Source organism: Entelurus aequoreus, linkage group LG01 (genome assembly GCF_033978785.1).
Source record: "Entelurus aequoreus isolate RoL-2023_Sb linkage group LG01, RoL_Eaeq_v1.1, whole genome shotgun sequence".
Taxonomy (NCBI): Eukaryota; Metazoa; Chordata; class Actinopteri; order Syngnathiformes; family Syngnathidae; genus Entelurus; species Entelurus aequoreus.
In genome coordinates this window covers 27,428,006-27,449,133 of record NC_084731.1, presented here as the reverse complement: position 1 = coordinate 27,449,133, position 21,128 = coordinate 27,428,006, and the positions used below count along the sequence as shown (strand labels likewise).

Sequence of the window (21,128 nt, the reverse complement as noted above, 5' to 3'; positions counted from 1 at the left end):
TTTTATAATGTTTCAAAGAGCTGCTTGACATGATGCAATACTGTCTTCTACTGCATAACAATCATTTATCATAATTGCAAAACCCTTTAGTAAACACATTACAATCATGACAGGTTGTGTTGTAATTAGGGATGTGATGATCGAACAGCCACTCATCAGTATTTGATGATTTTTATGAAAAAGTATGTGATCGCTATTGCCAGTTAATGCGTTTCAATGCAGATCACAAACACAGGTATCCTCCGGCTGACACTGTTTTTATTTTTAGTGCCGTGGCTGATTGTGTGTCTCCAAACACAGTGTGTAGCCGGCATGCTGATAGCTATGCTAACGACTAAGATAGCTTGAAATAAACAGAACAAATAAGTGTAAAGTGTAAAAAGTGCAGATGGAACTACGTTAGAGCAGAAAGTAAGCAGATATTAACAGGAAATTAACACGTAATAAGAGGAGGACGGATGGATCAATAAGTTGTTGATGTGGATACCAAGGGTCGTATCGGTATAATATTGGTACCAGAGTGATTATATCAATATTTCTATTTTTCTATTGTTTTCATCAATATTGTTTCAAGGAAATAATCGAAATTGTGAGTGATTGTAAATCCAAGACCTCAACTGATTGTAACGGATTAATATGGAAACAATAAAAAAAAAAAGATAATTGAGAAGATTTTGGAATCTTTAATGTATGTCAGCAACCTATCGTTTCAAACAGGCAAATTCCCAAACAAAATGAAAACAGCAAAAGAAGGAAGAGAGAGAGATAGAGAGAGATGCCGGAAATGAATATATATATATATATATATATATATATATATATATATATATATATATATATATATATATATATATATATATATATATATGTGTAAATATATATATATATATATATGTGTGTAAATATATATATATATATATATATATATATATATATATATATATATATATATATATATATATATATATATATATATATATATATACACACACACATATATATGTATATATATATATATATATATATATATATATATATATATATATATATATATATATATGTATATATATATATATATACACACATATACACACATATGTGTATATATATATATATATATATATACATATATATATATATATATATATATATATATATATATATATATATATATATATATATATATATATATATATATATATATATATATATATATATATATATATATGTATGTATATATACAGTCATGGTCAGAAGTTTACATACACTTGTAAAGAACATAATGTCATGGCTGTCTTGATTTTTCCAATAATTTCTACAACTCTTTTTTTTTTGTGATAGAGTGATTGGAGCACATATTTGTTGGTCACAAAAATCATTCATGAAGTTTGGTTCATTTATGAATTTATTATGGGTCTACTGGAAATGTGACCAAATCTGCCTGGTAACTTACACATCTGTGAATGCACCATTAATGCTGAAAGGTACATACAGGTTTTGGAGCAACATATGTTGCCATCCAAGCAACGTTATCATGGATGCCCCTGCTTATTTCAGCAAGACAATACCAAGCCACGTGTTATAACAGCATGGCTTCATAGTAAAAGAGTGCGGGTACTAGACTGGCCTGCCTGTAGTCCAGACCTGTCTCCCATTGAAAATGGGTGGCGCATTATGAAGCCTAAAATACGACTACGGAGACCCCCGGACTGTTGAACAACTTAAGCTGTACATCAAGCAAGAATGGAAAATAATTCCACCTGAAAAGCTTCAAATATTGGTCTCCTCAGTTCCCAAACGTTTACTGAGTTTTGTTAAAAGGAAAGGCCATGTAACACAGTGGTAAAAATGCCTCTGTGACAACTTTTTTGCAATGTGCTGCTGCCAATAAATTCTAAGTTAATGATTATTTGCAAAAAAAAAATTAAGTTTCTCAGTTTGAACATTAAATATCTTGTCTTTGCAGTCTATTCAATTGAATATAAGTTGAAAAGGATTTGTAAATCATTGTATCCTGTTTTTATTTACAATTTACACAACGTGTCAACTTCACTGGTTTTTGGTTTTGTACATTGAAAAACTGGTTTTAACTGTATTGGCATCGGCTGATCATACTCATGGACGACCAGTATGGTAAACCAGCAGCATAAAACCCTGATCGGTACAACCCCAAAAAATAATATTGCTGCTACTTTGTGACATTTTTCACACTTATTGCCATGGTTTCTGCAAGCCGTAGAGTTTAGATAGAGGTTGAGAAAATGTTACACAGTCAGACACAATGCCTTTGGGTGAGTTGACTTTTCACTGTAATAAAGTATGTGGTTCTATATTAGGGAATTGATTTCAAATCTTATTTATTGTCAGGATAGAAAGAATCCCAAGGACATGTTGTTGGCGCTTGTATGTCAAAAGCCCTTAAGACTCAAAAGCAAACAGGATATCTCAGCGTCACCTCGTCTAAAAGTGAAGTGTTTGTTCAAGGGTGTCTGCACTTATTCCCTCTTCTCTGTTTTGCCATGATCTCGTGAAGGGATATTCAACTAAATTGTTTTCGGGGCCGTATTTTCAGAAAGCTCTGGGAACGTGGTGCTGGACTTCGGTCTGTTCTTGTCTGAACAGTAGACATTTGATTGAGTTACTGAAGCACTCTACTGTTATTCAGGACCTTCGACAAAAACACAAGTCAAAAATATTTAGCGTTTTTAGGAATCTGTTGCAAAAATTTGGAATTCTTATACGTTTTTTTTAACTGAACTCTTGGGCCACCACTTAATTAGCCCAAAATGATAAAAAAGTATAGACCCAAAATGGAACCTTGAGGAACACCACACTGCAAAAACTGAAATCTAAGTAAGATTAAATATCTCAAATAAGGGTGATATTTGTTTATTTTCTGTCTGATAAGATAATTCTTCTCACTAAGCAGATTTTATGTTAGAGTGTTTTACTTGTTTTAAGGTTTTGGGTCCTAATTTATCTCAGTAAGATATTACAGCTTGTTGCTGAGATTTGATGACCTATATTGAGTAAAATATGCTTGAAACTAGAATATCAAGTGTTGCAAAGCTGTGTCATCAACACTCACAAGTATAAAACTACTTTTTTAAAGTACTAATTTTGTATTTCAAGCATAAAAAAAAAAATCATGACTTTGACACAATTGTGTCTCATATTAAAACAGATGACAGCCAAATGGACTTTGCTGTTTTATTTTCAATGAAACAATAGAAAATATGTACTCATATAGTAGTACAGTTGTTATTAGTGAGAATATACTTATTTTAAGGTATTTTGGGTTCATTGAGGTTAGCTAATGTTACTTGTTTTGGACAGTCTTGACAAGCCAAATTTTCTTGTTCTATTGGCAGATAATTTTGCTTAGTTCAAATAAAATACCCCTAATTTTATTTTATTTTTGTTCTTGTTTTTGAACACTGACTTTTTGCAGTGCACTAGTATAACAAAAGGAGTTGACTGTATGCACCTGAAAAAAACATGGTCCAGCAACACCTTAGTTACACACAGTAGGGAAGAGATTAATTTGGCCCGATTCCTGGGTGGATCTCGCGCGAGAGGAAGGTGGGGTGTGGGGGTTAATCATTTTGCAATGCAGTCTGCTGGAAATGATGCAAAGCACCACTCTGCATCGCAACTGATTGTAATTGCCACAAAACATATTTTAAAATACTCAACACTATATTGCCATCGGGCGGCCAATGTGGATAATGCACGCCCCAAATTCGTCACTTTTCACGTGTCAGGTAAATCGTGACGAACGGGGCCATATGAATCCCCTTCCTACTAGAGTTGTACGGTATACCGGTATTAGTATAGTACCGCAATACTAATGAATCATTTTCGGTACGATACTGTCTCTGAAACATACAAAGTCACGTCGTGACATTGCTGGTTTACGCTCAGACGAGCATGTTCGGCGGCACGCAATCACGGAGTACTTACAAACAGACACAGTGTATAGACAGACAAGGGAGAACGGACGCATTTTGGCTTAAAAACTAACGATAAAGGTGAAGTTATAACACTGAAATACCCTCAGGAAGAGGTGCTTTAAGACATGGCGAGCTAGCTAGCGGCTAACGTCCATTCGCCGTCGGCAGTGTTTTAGCTACTTCTAAATCACTAATCCAGGTCTCCATGGCGACAAATAAAGTAAGTAGCTAAACATGCTTCACTACGCACCGTAGCTCACCGGCATCAACATGTAAACAAACGCCATTGGTGGATCTACACCTAACATCCACTGTAATGATACCAAGTACAGGCACGTATCTAGTCGATACTACTATGATTAAGTTAATATTTTTTGGCATCACAACATCGTCTTTAGTTTTTTTTTGTATATTAAGTTCATAAACTCAGGACGTACGTCCTTGGACACATAAGGACTTTGAATATGAACAATGTATGATCCTGTAACTACTTGGTATCGGATTGATACCCACATTTGTGGTATCATCTAAAACTAATGTAATGTATCAAACAACAGAAGAATAAGTGATTATTACATTTTAACAGAAGTGTAGATAGAACATGTTAAAAGAGAAAGTAAGCAGATATTAACAATAAATGAACAAGTAGATTAATAATTCATTTTCTACCACTTGTCCTTAATAATGTTGACAAAATAATAGAATGGAAAATGACACAATATGTTACTGCATACGTCAGCAGACTAATTAGGAGCCTTTGTTGGCTTACTTACTACTAAAAGACAAGTTGTCTTGTATGTTCACTATTTTATTTAAGGACTTAACTGCAATAAGAAACATATGTTTAATGTACCCTAAGATTTTGTGTTAAAATAAAGCCAATAATGCCATTTTTTTGTGGTCCCCTTTATTTAGAAAAGCACCGATAAGTACCGAAATAATTTTAGTACCGATACCGGTACCAAAATATTGTACTGTAAATCACATTACAAAAATGTGTAATTGCCAAAAAAGGGAGAGGATGTAAAGGGGTGCCTTCAGGAATGTCTCAGGTATGTAAATCACATGTTTGGCCCTCAGTTTTATAAATGCCTGCTCGCAAAATGAAAATGTCAATGCAACGGCCTGCTATTCTTTCTACAGGACCACACCGTGTTTTTATGAATTTGCCGCAAAAATGTTTATCAACTAAAGTCAAGTGGAATGACGCATGGAACGCTGCAATGTGCCTATTTCCGAAGCTTTGGGATGCTTTTTTTTTTAAATTATTTTTATGTCTGTGGCGTGAAGCTGACAGCACATGATGAGACAGACGGGAGAAAACATTCCGGTGTTTACATACTTCTGATAAACGACTGGCTCTTTGCTTCAATAGCTGCGGTGAATAGAGAGACGCATGTAATTGCCTCTATGTTCATAATGGAGTCGGTTAGACGCTGCAGGCGTATACACACAGAAGCACGTGCACCCCTTTTATTATTATTTCTTTTTTTCACCTCGGGGCTTGATTTAGATGAAATGTCACTTTTAATGGAAAATTTGATGGAAGCAAACAATGGCCTGTAATATTGCCTGTGTTAGTAGCAGAAAAGGGGCTAAGTGCGGGGGCAAGGTCAGCAATAGGGGTCCCCCTTTGTTGATTGTACTCTCAGGAATGCACAGGCTGCCTGTTGTTAGGAGTGACAACAAACTGCTCCGGTTAATAGATTGCATCCCAAGCTGAGGGGAGTGGACAGCGGCAATAAGTGTCACGGCAGCACATCACGTCAGCCCCTCGGTTTTATTTCCATGTCACTTAAAATGTGTCTTAATTGCTTTCATATCTTAGATCTGCATGAGTTGCTCTGCCTTTAATGAGTCCCAAACATCCCTTGCAAGCCTACATATTTATTTTTTTGTATCGCAAATGCCACGCGTCACGTGCACAGTCCGCATCGTTTTTGAGTGTCAGTGATGCACAAATGATGAAGGCATGCCACGGGCTCCCACGTGGCCTTCCCTGAACCCCATTTGTGGCAGAGATGCTAGACTTAGGACATGGGGTGTCCAAACTTTTTTCCACTGAAGGCCGCACACTGAAAAATCAAAACAAACGGGGGTCATTTTGATATTTGTTTTATTTTAAAAAAACAATACAATATATGTATAAAAAATATACATGTAGGCCTCCACTCAGGCTTGAACCAAAGGGTTTTGGTCCATTATTCTGTATTATTATTCAAGTTTTAAATCTCTACATCAGTGGTTCTTAACCTTGATGGAGGTACCGAACCCCACCAGTTTCATATGCGCATACAACGAACCCTTCTTTAGTGATTTTTTTTTTTTTTTTTTTTTCCAACTTCAAGACAAAGTTATATGTTTTTGGTAACACTATAGTATTGGGAACATATTCTAAGTAACAAAGACTTAATTTAGAATTATTTGGACACTAGGGGAATATATTCTAAGTAATAAAGACTTAATTTAGAGTTATTTGGTCAGGGTTAGAGGGTTAGGGTTATAATAAGGCCATGCCGAATAAGGCATTAATAAGTACTTAATAATGACTAGTTAAGAGCCAATATGTTACTAATTTGCATGTTAATAAGCAACTAATTAATGGGGAATATGTTCCCCATACTAAAGTGTGACCAATTTATTTTTTTTACTGGTGCATAAAATGAACCGTGCATGAACATCACCTTGTTCAAACAACACAATCAGCACAGTGCATAAACTCACAACAAACTACACACCTGCAAATCAGTGTGACTTCTGCTGTTGCCGTATCCGTAATACGCCGATAGGGAGAAGTTTGTATTTACACAATGAGTCGGGTGTGTTTTGACCTCTGCCGAGCCCCTGAGGCCGACTCACCGAACCCCTAGGGTTCGATCGAACCCAGGTTAAGAACCACTGCTCTAGATCAACATTAGGTCTATCTGTCAATATTATGTTTCTAAAGATTTAAGTTGTATGCTCTTTTTGTCAAAGAAAACCCTGTTTTTTTGTGGAAAAAAAAACCACAAAATATGCAATATTTTCACCTAATTAAGTGGAATATTTGAGATTACATAATAATTGGAGCCTTAAAAAGGTCAATAACTCTGTCATGATCATGGTGTTGTTATATTCTGTTACTTTTGGACTGAGTACCTGTTTTTGTGCACCCTTGTTTGCTTTTACTTACCATGGGTGCTTATTGTTTCCACCTGTCTCTGATTGGTGCTCGGGATGCTCACGTGTTTCCCGAGCACTAATCAGAGGGACTATTTAATCCTGCCTTTGCCGGTCAGTCGGCCTGGCTTGATTGTTTGCTTGAAGCTTCTGTTACGTGAGTATTGCCTGTCTTCAGTCCATGCTAAGTGTTAGCCCTAGCGCCCAGTGTGATCGGCACGTTTCTCCTCTGGCTTGTTTTCTGTTTCAGCACTTGTTCGACTTTTTGAGAATAAATGATGTTCCTACCTGCACGTCCTGTCCGGAGTGGTCCATTTGCATCCCGGGGGAACAAACCTCGCAGCAAGCTGCGCCCCCCCCCCCCCCCCCCCCCCCCGGCCGTGACAAACTCATAACACCATTGATTTTAATTCATTATTATTTTTTTGAGCAATGACACTTAAAAACAAATCACACTAAAATTATTGGGCATCCAAATGGGTCCTACTCATTAAAGTGTTAAAAAATAAATTATATATTTGTTTTACTGTTTTACTTTTAACGCAATAATCTCGAGATCAACTTCAGATCCATCCATCAATTATAAGTTTTATTGTTGTTTATGTTTTTTTTTTGTTCGTTTTAAGCCCTTCTTTAAAAAAAAACAGCTCAGTTTTTTATATGGCAAACACAAAATATGCAACATTTTCCCCCCAAAATATCTCAAAGTGGAATATTTAATGTGACGTAATTGGAGCCTTGAATAGGTCAATAATTCATAATGACATTGATTTTGATTCATTATTATTTTTTAAAGAAAGAAACAGCCTGTATGGCAGCTTTGTGTTATTAGAGTCAACATTGCAACGTTTTCTTGTTGCATTTCACCTGTTTGCTCTTTTAAACCACTTCTTATGTTTTGAATTTTTTTCAATCGTATTGTTAAAATGTGCCGTGGGCCCATTAATAAAATGACATGCGGGCTGCAAATGGTCCCCGGGCCGCACTTTGGACACCCCTGCCTTAGGAGCTCTGACCGCGAAGGAAAGCTCGCTTCTTACACTTCCTCTGTTCACACAATGCTACCATTTGCCAGTGTTGTAATTAATTCATCTATTGATCGCATCACGTACATCCCCTACGCCAGGGCGCCCTGAAAGCTAAAAGCTGCATTGTTGATTGAATGCACAATCCATCGTCAGATTGCAAATCAGTCCTCAGGAGGGACTATCTTGTAGTACAGTGTTTTTAACCACTGTACCACGACACACTAGTGCGCTGTGAGATACAGTCTGGTGTGCCGTGGGAGATCATATAATTTCACCTATTTGGGGTAAAAACATTTTTTGCAAACCAGTAATTATAGTCTGCAAATAACGTGCCGTTGTTGAGTGTCTGTGTCGTCTAGAACTCGGCAGTGTAACCGTGTTGTACTCCTCCATATCAGTAGGTGGCAGCCGTTAGCTAATTGCTTTGTAGATGTCGAGAACATGTCGTGTGAGACGACAAGGGTTTATCGTCGTATCTAATGCTTAAACCAAAAATAAACAAAAGGTTATGCAGAACGAAACTAAAAACCGAACTGGCTACAAAGTAAACAAAAACAGAATGCTGGGCGACAGCAAAGACTTACAGCATGTGGAGCAGAGAAGGCGTCCACAGAGTACATCCGTACATGACATGACAATCAACAATGTCCCCACAAAGAAGGATAGCAACAAGTTAAATAGTCTTGATTGCTAAAACAAAGCAGATGCTCAAAGGAAGACAGGAAACTGCTACATGAAAACACCAACAAAATAGGAAAAGCCACCAAAATAGGAGCGCAAGACAAGAACTAAAACACTACACACAAGAAAACAGCAACAAACTCAAAATGAATCACGGCGTGATGTGACAAGTCGTGACAGTACACCTACTTTGAGACAAGAGCTATAGTGATGCATGGTTGGTTATGGTTTAAAGTCATATCCAACAATTGCGACAACAAGTTTAATTTTTTTAATGATTTCTGCTGGTGGTGTGCCTCCGTATTTTTTCAATGAAAAAAATGTGCCTTGGCTCAAAAAAGGTTGAACAACACTGTTGTAGTATACCAGATGCAGAGGTAAATGATTAATTTCATAGTACACAAGAGTGTAATTCCAGGTTTGGCGGGTTACAGCCTTTGTCCCACTCATATTCTTAAAATATTATTTTCAAAAAAACAGTGTTGGTATGGGATTTAAACTTGCTAGCTCTTTGATGCCTTTTAAATAACTTTAAAATACCTGTTACTTCCACCCAAGGCTCTCAATAGGCAGACAGGGGTCACTTTTTGTACAGCCAAACATCCACCAAATACTGAAAACCACTCAGTCTCAGAAGAGAAGTGCTCTTTCATGCAGTACCTCCTCTGGTCTGTCGGGGGCAACAGCGAGGTGTGCGCGTCACAATGAAGCAAGTGTAGAGAAAGACAACTTGAATCTGGAAGAAAACTAAATTTGGACCGACACAGATGGACGTTTCCATTGTAGCAAGAGTCGTGTTCCCAAGATGCGGAAGGAAAGGCAGGAAGCAGCATGCAGGTAAGATGCTGATTGTATCTTCTTGAAGGAAGTCAAAAATACATGGAGTATCAGCGCTTGTGAAGCGTAGCAAAAATAAAGGTCTTAGCATACCTATGTAGGCGGTAGAACAAAACCAAACGCAAATTGTTGCATACGGCGAACAAGAATCACAAATTTACTGGCAGGGTATATATAGAGGCTTGATTAGTGGTGTCAGCAGGTGGGGACATTAATCAATAAACAAGAGCCTGGTGCTTATACTTAGCACCCTAGAAACATGGAAAGTAAACATAGGGAACAGAACCCAAAACCTGGGGTAACAACAACAAAAGCACAACAAGACATGACCAGGTCTTTTTTTTTTTTTTTTTCTGGTTTATTTGAAATAGTGACAGATACAGAAACATAGACATCTGAAACAGTCAACCAATGTATGCATCATAGTGTTTGTAGCCAAAGCTAATTTACAACACTTGTCCCTATCAACAACAATAACACAGACATCATTAAAACAGGAAAATAAAAAGAATGAGGCAAAGAGGAGTCGATAGTAATGATAGTAGTAATAATACAGACAAAGTGCAAACTAGATAAAAGCCAATAATAATAATAATAATAATAACACAGACAAAGTGCAAACTAGATACGAACCAATTAGTAAAAATTAGTAAAAACTAACCATGGGAACACGATTGTTGCGCAACTAGACACAATTGTGTTTGTTTTTTGAAAGTGCAGCAGTGACGTGCAGTCACTGGAGGCAGGTGAGGCGGGGCCTCACGTGCCAACATGGAAAGAAAAAAAATGTAAAAAGAAAGAAAATTAATTCAATTTTTATATGTATCCAGTGATTATACTATAAAGTTATTTTCCATTTACCTTCACCAGTTTTAGGTCATTTTTATTCAAAATCGCTGAATTTTCACATTTGCCGTTCAAATACTGAGAAGAGACGGTGCGGTGATCAGCAGCACGTCACTGCGTTGTGCCTCAACATGGATTGCGGACTCGGCTAACTGCCTGCTGTGCAGTGAGACCGTATTGCTATATGAACTATATTATACATTTCCATAGCTTAGTTAGCTGATGTATATAATGTACAGTGTATTTTGTCAACAACTGTATGTGTGTAAGAATTTCTTGTGCTGAGCAATCATAAAACTGCTGCGAAGACGCACTGGCTGAGGCCCGCAGTAATCCCGCCTCCTTGTGCCGGTTAATGCACCCCCGCCGTAGAATGCACCCCCCGACGGGAGTGCCACATCAACCAAAGCCCACACCCAAACCCTCCATGTGCAAGACCGAATGCACCCAAAAAAGTCATTCAACAAGAAGCCAAAAAGTGCATAAACAACAATGTCCGCGCTGGAGGAGCCGCAAATGACTGCAGGGCCACAACATTAGGTACACCTGCAGACTACAGCACGGATTTCATATTTCATTCATTCACAACTCCTCCAACACAAACACCACTGTTCCCGCACCCCCTGGCCTCCCACAAAACAACTTCTCTAAATAGATTCAATCCTGCACGTGGAAACTCAAAGTGTGGGCTCCAGTTGATACAACACTCGCGTCAGGGGGCACACCCCACGGCGGGGGCGCACCAATCCAACACAACAGCGGCGCATGGACTTCATTTATAAGTAAAGGTAATACCATAATAACGTTTTTTTTTATTAAATGTGCTTTTTTGTGTGCTACAGTTTGTATGTGTAAAGTTAAAGTTAAGTTAAAGTACCAATGATTGTCACGCACACACTACGTGTGGTGAAATTTGTCCTCTGCATTCGACCCATCCCTTGATCACCCCCTGGGAGGTGAGGGGAGCAGTGGGGAGCAGTGGGCAGCAGCAGCGCCGCGCCCGGGAATAATTTTTGGTGAATTAACCCCCAATTCCAACCCTTGATGCTGAGTGCCAAGCAGGGAAGAATGCTGGTATGAACTTTTAAACATAACCCGTTAACTGCTGCCAATCAAATGGTGAATAAGATACTCTTTAGGGTTCATATGTTTGTAAATCTGACTGTGATGAAGTCAGTGCCACACCAGCCATGAATCTCACCGCACGTCACTGAAGTGCAGGTATACTTTTCAAAGTGTCAGGTAGAGAGTTCCATAGTTGTGGTCCTTTTATTGAAAAGACAGTCTGGGTAAAATATGTTCTACGGAATGGAACGCAACAGTTGCCTTTTGACGTTGCTCGGGTGGTAGATCTGGTACCACTTTGCAGTCTTGTAATTGCCTAGCAGAGCAATTGGGGAGCAGAGTTTTTTAAGCATTTAAAAACCAGTTTGACTGTGTGTAACAAAATGAAATTGGTAAAACTTCAAATATTGTCATGACAGCGAAATTCTCAGCTGTTGAAAAGTGAAAGGAATGTTCAGTATGACGTAGGGATGCGCCAATTGATTAACCATTGACCAGTATCAGACGGCCTTCCTGGAAAAGTATGTGATAGGCCGTTGTTTATTCATGTTTTTTAATGCCGGTCACATAAGCAGATCCCCTTCTGGCTCATACTTCATTTATTTTTGGTCCCTGGGCTAACAGAGGTGGCTATAAGTTAATTGATTATATCCATACCAAGTGTGGAGCCTCTCCCCTATGTTAGTAATCATCCCCTCTAAAGCTGATCCACTAAACATGTGCAAAGTGGATTGCGTCTGTTAAGTGAGCAGAATTGCCATCCATTTTGCGCCCTTGTCTTCATCAATATGCAAAATATATGCTGATCATCGAAACGCCCATGATACGAGGAGGACAAGATGCAAATATAATGATTTAGCACATGCAATCTGATTCATCACAGCTTTGCCAGCACAACATTGCGTTTTACTTAGCACATGTGGGAAGGTTGTGCAAACTGACGGATCCACACACGGCTGCAGGATCAGTGCTCTGAGAATCCTCCGTTCTAACATTTTGGATAGTCTGAAATAAAAAATAAAAAATAGACATATAATCTATTCAGGAACATAATTGTATAATTGTATAGCTGCTGGAGGACTTAGGAGCTGATTAAAACACATTCTATTGATGCCTTTTAATATTTTTTAATGGCGTTCATACTTTTCCACATATAACGTATTTTTCGGACTATAAGGCGCACTTAATGTTGGGCTGCGGCGGTTGTGCCCCATGGTGCAGGAAACAGGAGATCCATGCGCAGGTAAGAGGATTTTAATATAATTAAAAATAGGAGGAAGCAGTCATACATGTAACAGAGGTTCTTCACATAGCGATCCTCGAGCGCTGAGGAGCAGGCGAGGCAGGCATAAATAGCCACCTGGTGATTAACACCAGGTGTGGCCAGGCTGCCAATCAGCAGCAGGTGAGGGGAAACAGCGCTCAGGGAGACATGCAGGAAATGTAACAAAAATGAGAGCGCTGGCAAGAAATAAACATGAGACAAGGAAACAAACAGCAATAAAGTGACAGATCGTCACACTTAAGATCCTCAACAATCGACAGTGCACCTAATGTACGGAATAATTCTGGTTGTGCTTACCGACCTCGAAGCTATTTTATTTGGTACATGGTGTAATGATAAGTGTGACCTAAAGATGGCAGTCACACATAAGAGATAACGCCAGTGAAACAACACCAACACTTTAAATGTTCCATTGAGGATATAGAACATTACACACGGCACTCAAAAATCTGTCAAAATGTTTTATTACGACTTCGGTAAGCTACGAAGCCGCACCTCTTGATGGATTGTCGAGCATTACGACTACCATAGTCAGACGTACTGTGATTCAACGTACGGGTATTATTATGGTGTGTGTATAAGGACCGCAAAATGTCACCTTTTAGCAGACATAGTATATCTGGCGTTTTGTTTCAAAATGTTATACAAAACCAACTTTTCTTACCTTCTGGTACCTGCTGATCTGTATTTGGGATCTGCATAAGTCCTGAGAATGGGTGTCCTTGTTATGGGACATTCATCCTCTGCTGTTGCCATTTCTAATATAAAGTAGCGTAAAGTTCTTACTTTTATCTGTCTGTAGACTTGCTACAGAAGCACTGAAAACATACCGGTGTCGTGATTTGATATAATTCACCCAAGGAACTTTAGTTTTTAGAGAGTTCCGGTGGGATGTTTTTTTCACGGGACACATTTCCGGCGTTGTTATTGCACAAGTGAGCCACGGATGAGGAGATGCTGCTCCGTTATTGATTTAAGTAAAGTCTGAATGTCATTAAAACAGTTAGCTCCATCTTTTGACACTTCTTCCACTCCCGTCCTTTCATGCTACGCCGCTACAACAAAGATGACGGAGAAAAGACGCTGCCGAAGGTGCGCCACGTGAATAAGACCGTGAGTCCATGGTTCTCAAACAGAAAAGGGTGGAGTGCCATCTCCGGGTTGGGAAAGAGATCTTGCCCCAAGTGGAGGAGTTCTAGTACCTCGGAGTCTTGTTCACGAGTGAGGGAAGAGTGGATCGTGAGATCGACAGGCGGATCGGTGCGGCGTCTTCAGTGATGCAAATTCTGTATCGATCCATTGTGGTGAAGAAGGAGCTTAGCCGGAAGGCAAAGCTCTCAATTTACCGGTCGATTTACGTTCCCATCCTCACCTATGGTCATGAGCTTTGGGTTATGACCGAAAAGACAAGATCACGGGTACAAGCGGCCGAAATGAGTTTCCTCCGCCGGGTGGTGGGGCTCTGCCTCAGAGATAGGGTGAGAAGCTCTGTCATCCGGGAGGAGCTCAAAGTAAAGCCTCCACATTGAGAGGAGCCAGATAAGGTGGTTCAGGCATCTGGTCAGGATGCCACCAAAACGCCTCCCTAGCGAGGTGTTTAGGGCACGTCCGACCGGTAGGATGCCACAGGGAAGACCCAGGACACGTTGGGAAGACTATGTCTCCCAGCTGGCCTAGGAACACCTTGGGATCCCCTGGGTGGAGCTGGACGAAGTGGCTGGGGAGAGGGAAGTCTGGTCTTCTCTGCTTAGGCTGCTGCCCCCGCGACCCGACCTCGGATAAGCGGAAGACGATGGATGGATGGATGCTTTCAATGTAGGTGCACTGCAGGACTGCGGCTAAAATGTCCATAAAAAAGGAGTCCAGGTCTCCTGCATGCATGATCAAATAATGTGTAGTAAATTAGAGCGAGTCGCCGTGGTGATGCTACGTGTAGTACACGCAAAATCCTTGTTTAAATAAGGTGGTCTGCACTATGCAGTCTCACACAACACGCCCACTAATAGAACACGCTATTTTGTGGATTGCAAACGCTGTTTCACACGTGGTGTTTGGATCTTATTAAATACCACACTGATGCAAGCCCGTCCATTTTGTGCAGCTAAGCCGGCATTCCAAAATGTATTAATATATCTTTTTGAATTAGGACAATGCATATTCATCAACATAGAGCAACAATGTAAACATGCCGGAGTTAGCACAATAGCTCATTTCCATCCGTTGTGAACCTTGAGGAACACGACTGCTCATCCGTTATGCCTAAGGCAGGTTAATACAGTAAACATTCAACAGGTCACGATACAAATGTGCCGAAACACATAGTACATCATTTCAAATCAAATAAGTGCCAATGTTGTCAGCATCAAACGACATGGAAGTTTGGGAGGCGGGGTTGTCATGGAAACTGAATGTTCTTCAGCTGACAGACAGGGTGGCTGGTAGGCTGTGTTCCTGCAGTACACGACAATGCCCGCCGATAAAGACGTCACCCGGAGAAAAATGCCACCTGTCAATCGTCCTGAGTGTTGACGTCGCCTTCGATGAGGCCACACTGTCCTCGGTAGTCCAGCGGGGGTCCTAAAGGATGCTCTCCTGAATCTTTATTTTCTTTGAGTTTGAGAAAACATAGCACAATTTAGGCATGACGTGATGCCTACCTGCAGCAGGAAGATGGTCTCCTGCTTTCCATATTTAACAAGGGTACTTTTGCATTCGGTTTTGTTGAAAAGTCTGATCATAAATTCACTCATTGTTGCAGCGAAACTAATATACTCAAAAAGAAGGATAATACACGTGAAGTGAAGTGAATTATATTTATATAGCGCTTTTCTCTAGTGACTGAAAGCGCTTTTACATAGTTTTTACATTTACATCTAAACCAGTGTGGGTGGCACTGGGAGCAGGTGGGTAAAGTGTCTTGCCCAAGGACACAACAGCAGTGACTAGGATGGCGGAAGCGGGGATCGAACCTGGAACCCTCAAGTTGCTGGCAGGGCCACTCTACCAATCGAGCTATAACGCCCCAAGTCATTGTGTGAATGCTCCAAAGCATTCACACATATGGTTTTCTTCACCAAAATCCATCTATTTATTATTAGTCAATGTATTATTATTCTTCTCCAGATTTTGGCGCGTTCTACCTTCCACATGTTTCACCCGACTCAAACCGTTCCAAATTAACCTATTCAGGAATCACAGGCTTTCCCTTGAAAAATCCAAAACATTTCCAGATTTCCCAGAATTCCAAGTTTTCCGGGACATTTTTCCTATTCAAAATGAATTGGCCATTTTTCAAACTTCCACCTATTCCAAATTTTTCAACCTATTCAAAACCATTCCACCATCCTGGACATTCAAACTATAATTTTTCCAAGTTCAAAAAATTCCAGGAATTTCCAGAATTCCTGGTTTTCCAGAGCCCTATTTACACCCTTTTTTCTGGTGACTACTCCTTCCACATTTTTCAACACATTTCAACCGTTCCACCGTCAAAACATTCTTCTTAATTAGGACAAAAAAACAAAGTTGTTTTTTGAACTGGAAAAATTCCCGGTCTTCCCGAAATTCCAGGAATTTCCTAATACCATTTCTCAATTCAACATGTTACTTATTCAACATTTCTCGACCGATTTGGAAAATTTCAACACCAACCATTTCAAGTCATTCAGACCATTCAAGTTTTTTTGCCATTTTCCAAAAAAATCCCGCTTTTCCCGAAATTCCCAATTTTTTGGGAAATTCCCATTGAAATGAATTTGCCATTCATCAAACTTCCACAATTCCCACATTTTTCAACCCATTCAAACCATTCCACCTTTAACAAATTCCACCATTCTAGAAATTCAAACTACCCTTTTTCCAAGTTAAAAAATATTCCAGATTTTCCAGAAATTCCCAAATACCATTTACTACTTCAACATTTCTTGCCCAATTTAAACAATTCCAACACCAACCAATTCAGCTCATTCCGGACATTCATGCTCCTAATCATTTTTTAAAAATCCATCTTTTCCCCAAATTTCCAGGAAGTTCCCATTGAAATGAATGGGACATGTTTCCAAGTTGCACAATTCCCACATTTTTCAACCTATTCAAACCATTCCAACATTAACACATTGCACTCATCCTGGACATTCAAACTAACACTTTCTCAAGTTCCAAACCAAATTCCGGTTTTCCTGAAAATTCAAACACTTCAACATTCAAACTATTCCAACATTCAAACCATTTCAGTGTTTAAATGATTTCAGCATTCAAAACATTTCTACATACACCCTACATTCCATTAGCATTTCAGTTCAGTGTCAGCTCTTCAATATTCAAACCATTCCAACATTCAAACTATTCTACATGCATACTACATTCTGTCAGCATTTCAGTTCAACTTCAGCATTGGAGCATTCACACACAATTCCTTCAGGAATTGCCTCATCTCGTTCAACTTATTATTCTTCTTCTCCAGATTTTGGCGCGTTCTACCTTCCACATGTTTCACTCGATTCAAACCGTTCTAACTTCAAACTGTTGAGTATATTTGGGAATCGCGGGCTTTCCCTTGACAAATTCCCCAAATTGCCAGATTTCCCAGAATTCCAGGTTTTCCGGAACATTTTTCCCATTCAAAATGAATTGGCCATTTTTCAAACTTCCACCATTTCCAGGAATTTCCAGAATTCTCGGTTTTCCAAACCCTATTTTAACCCTGTCGACTACTCCTCTCACATTTTTCAACCCACTTCAACCATTCCACCGTCATAGCATTCCTCTTAATCAGAACAAAAAACTAAGTTGTTATTTGAACTGAAAAAATTCCCGACTTTCCCGAAATTCCATTTCTCAATTAAAAAACTGTCACTACTTGAACATTTCTTGCCCGATTTAAAAAAATTCCAATGCCAACCAATTCAGCTCATTCAGGACATCCATGCTCCTAATCATTTTTTTTTTAAATTCCCACTTTACCCAAAATTCCCAAATTTCCAGGAAGTGTTGTTACATTCCACCTTTAACAAATACCACCATTCTAGAAACTCAAACTACCCTTTTTCCAAGTTCAAAACAATTTCGGATTTTCCCGAAATTCCCAAATACCATTTACTACTTCAACATTTCTTGCCCGATTTAAACAATTCCAACACCAACCAATTCAGCTCATTCCGGACATTCATGCTCCTAATAATTTTTTAAAAATCCCTCTTTTCCCAAAATTTCCAAATTTCCAGAAAGTTCCTATTGAAATGAATGGGACATTTTTCCTAGTTGCACAATTCCCACATTTTTCAACCTATTCAAACCATTCCAACATTAACACATTGCACTCATCATGGACATTCAAACTAACACTTTCCCAAGTTCCAAACCAAATTCCGGTTTTCCTGGAAATTCAAATTCTTCAACATTAAAACCATTCAAACTATTTTTACATTCACACTACATTCTGTCAGCATTTCAGGTCAACTTCAGCATTGGAGCATTCACACACAGTTCCTTCAGGAATTGCCTAATCTCGTTCAATTTACAAACGTATTATTATTCTTCTCCAGATTTTGGCGCGTTCTGCCTTCCACATTTTTCACTCGATTCAAACCGTTCTAACTTCAAACTGTTCAGCCTATTTGGGAATCGCTGGCTTTCCCTTGACAAATTCCCCAAATTGCCAGATTTCCAAGAACTCCAGGTTTTCTGGAACATTTTTCCCATTCAAAATGAATTGGCCATTTTTCAGACTTCCACCATTTCCAGGAATTTTCAGAATTCTCGGTTTTCCAAACCCTATTGTCACCCTGTCGACTACTCCTCTCACAGCATTTCAGGTCAACTTCAGCATTGGAGCATTCACACAGTTCCTTCAGGAATTGCCTCATCTCGTTCAACTTACAAACGTATTATTATTCTTCTCCAGATTTTGGCGCGTTCTCCCTTAATAAATGATAAATGGGTTATACTTGTATAGCGCTTTTCTACCTTCAAGGTACTCAAAGCGCTTTGACAGTATTTTCACATTCACCCATTCACACACACATTCACACACTGATGGCGGGAGCTGCCATGCAAGGCGCTAACCAGCAGCCATCAGGAGCAAGGGTGAAGTGTCTTGCCCAAAGACACAATGGACGTGACTAGGATGGTAGAAGGTGGGGATTGAACCCCAGTAACCAGCAACCCTCCGATTGCTGGCACGACCACTCTACCAACTTTGCCACGCCGTCCCCACATTTTTTACTCGATTCAAACCGTTCTAACTTCAAACTGTTCAGCCTATTTGGGAATCGCAGGCTTTCCCTTGACAAATTCCAAAAATCCCCAGATTTCCCAGAATTCCAGGTTTTCCGGGACATTTTTCCCATTCAAAATGAATTGGCCATTTCTCAAACGTTCACCATTTCCACATTTTTCAACCTATTCAAACCATTCCACCTTCAACACATTCCATATCATTTTTCCAAGTTCAAAGAAGTTCCAGGAATTTCCAGAATTCTCAGTTTTTCAAACCTTATTTTCACCCTGTCAACTACTCCTCTCACATGTTTCAACCCACTTCAACCATTCCACCGTCATAGCATTCCTCTTAATCAGAACAAAAAACTAAGTTGTTATTTGAACTGGAAAAATTCCCGACTTTCCCGAAATTCCATTTCTTAATTAAAAAAACTGTCACGAGGACACTCCAACGCCAACCAATTTAGCTCATTCAGGACACCCATGCTCCTAATAATTTTTTTAAAAAATTCCCGCTTTTCCCAAAATTCCCAAATTTCCAGGAAGTGTTGGTACATTTTTCAACCTATTCAAACCATTCCAACATCAACACATTCCACTCATCCTGGACATTGAAACTAACACTTGCCCTAAGTTCCAAACTAAATTCTGGTTTTCCTGGAAATTCAATCTCTTCAACATTTAAACCATTTCAACATTCAAACTATTCTTACATTCATACTACATTCTGTCAGCATTTCAGATCAACTTCAGCATTGGAGCATTCACACGCAATTCCTTCAGGAATTGCCTCATCTAGAATAGAATAGAAAAGAATAGAATAGAATATAATAGAATAGAATAGAAAGTGCTTTATTGATCCCTGGGGGAAATTCAGCACCACAGTTCGCTCACAATAGACAATAATAATAATAAATAATATAAACAATATATTATATATAATATAATATATATATAATTAGTTACTAGTTACTATTAGATCAGGATTAGAGGAAGAAATCCGTCTACCAATCTTCTAGAATAGTCCCATTTAATACTGAACCCCCTAATATGCTGCATGTTTGCTTTCTTTACATTAGTTAGTGGGCTGGCGGCATAAGTCCTTTTTTAAACCCGAGCTGATGTGAACGGTAGCTGCATTTTTTTCAATTAAAAATGTCCCTATCTCCCGGAACACCGAGAGGTGTGATCGCTGCCTGTCACTTCAGCTGAGAACAAACATGTTTATTTTTGGTCCCGTATTCGTTTAATGGGCTTGTCAAGGCTGATGGAAATGAGAGGAGGCAGAGGGAAGTGATAAACCCCACTGTTTTTAGACGGGCTTGAGCCGTCCGCCTTATTTTGTCTTCGGCTGTTGCATAAAGGCCTGCGTACGAACCAGCCAGTGCTGTCCCCGCATAGCTGTTAAATCACAAGTTCCAACTGTTAAACACACGCAACTTATTCCAAGAAGCCCAGCAGATTTGAGCGCCGACTCGACACTGCGGTTTCTGAAATGTAGAACACAAGAGGGAAATGCGGGCGCATGGGAGCAGACAGAAATTCCGCTCCTACTCTCCCGGGAGCTCGCTCATCTTTGTCGTCGCGCCCGACCAAAGAAAAAGAAAGCAAAAGTCGTCTGAGAGGAGTAATGGCTTACATGTGCTGCATGCTGCACATCAAATAAAAGGAATAAATATCATGCATCAAATAAAATGGGGGAAAGATGGGATTGCATGTCGTGCCTGAACAACAAAAGTCAGATTTTTTAAAATCTCACATCAAGTCCTCTAAGAGGAGGATGAGTACTGGCTTACATGCCGTGTTTGTGCTATGCGACATTACCATCGTAGTAGGACAAAAAAACATTTATTTCTATTGTTTATATCATGATTTTAACACCTGGGCTGCAGCAATGTTGCTTCTTTGTGGGAGGATTTGACCTTGCTTGAAAGAACGTTACGGCGAGACAATCAAGTTAATAACATTGCACAGACAGAGGCCACAATGGAAGCTAAACCAACAAAACCCGAAAAGGAATTGGTGCAGAGAACATAGTAGAGTAACTCCTTTGTT

At 39.3% G+C, this 21,128-nt stretch overlaps 1 protein-coding gene across 4 annotated transcripts in view; it reads left to right on the top strand.

Moving 5' to 3' along the window:
• The window catches only part of cdh4 (cadherin 4, type 1, R-cadherin (retinal)), a 620,224-nt gene that overhangs the window by 180,453 nt on the left and 418,643 nt on the right, over positions 1-21,128 (top strand). The window contains exon 1 of one of the 4 annotated variants that reach the window (XM_062046843.1): positions 9,525-9,658. The exons of the other annotated variants lie outside the window; for them this stretch is intronic. Within the exon in view, the coding sequence (XP_061902827.1) occupies positions 9,589-9,658 (70 nt within the window). The 5' untranslated portion in view covers positions 9,525-9,588. Of the gene's footprint in view, positions 1-9,524; positions 9,659-21,128 lie in introns of those variants that run through there. 4 annotated transcript variants of the gene reach the window in all.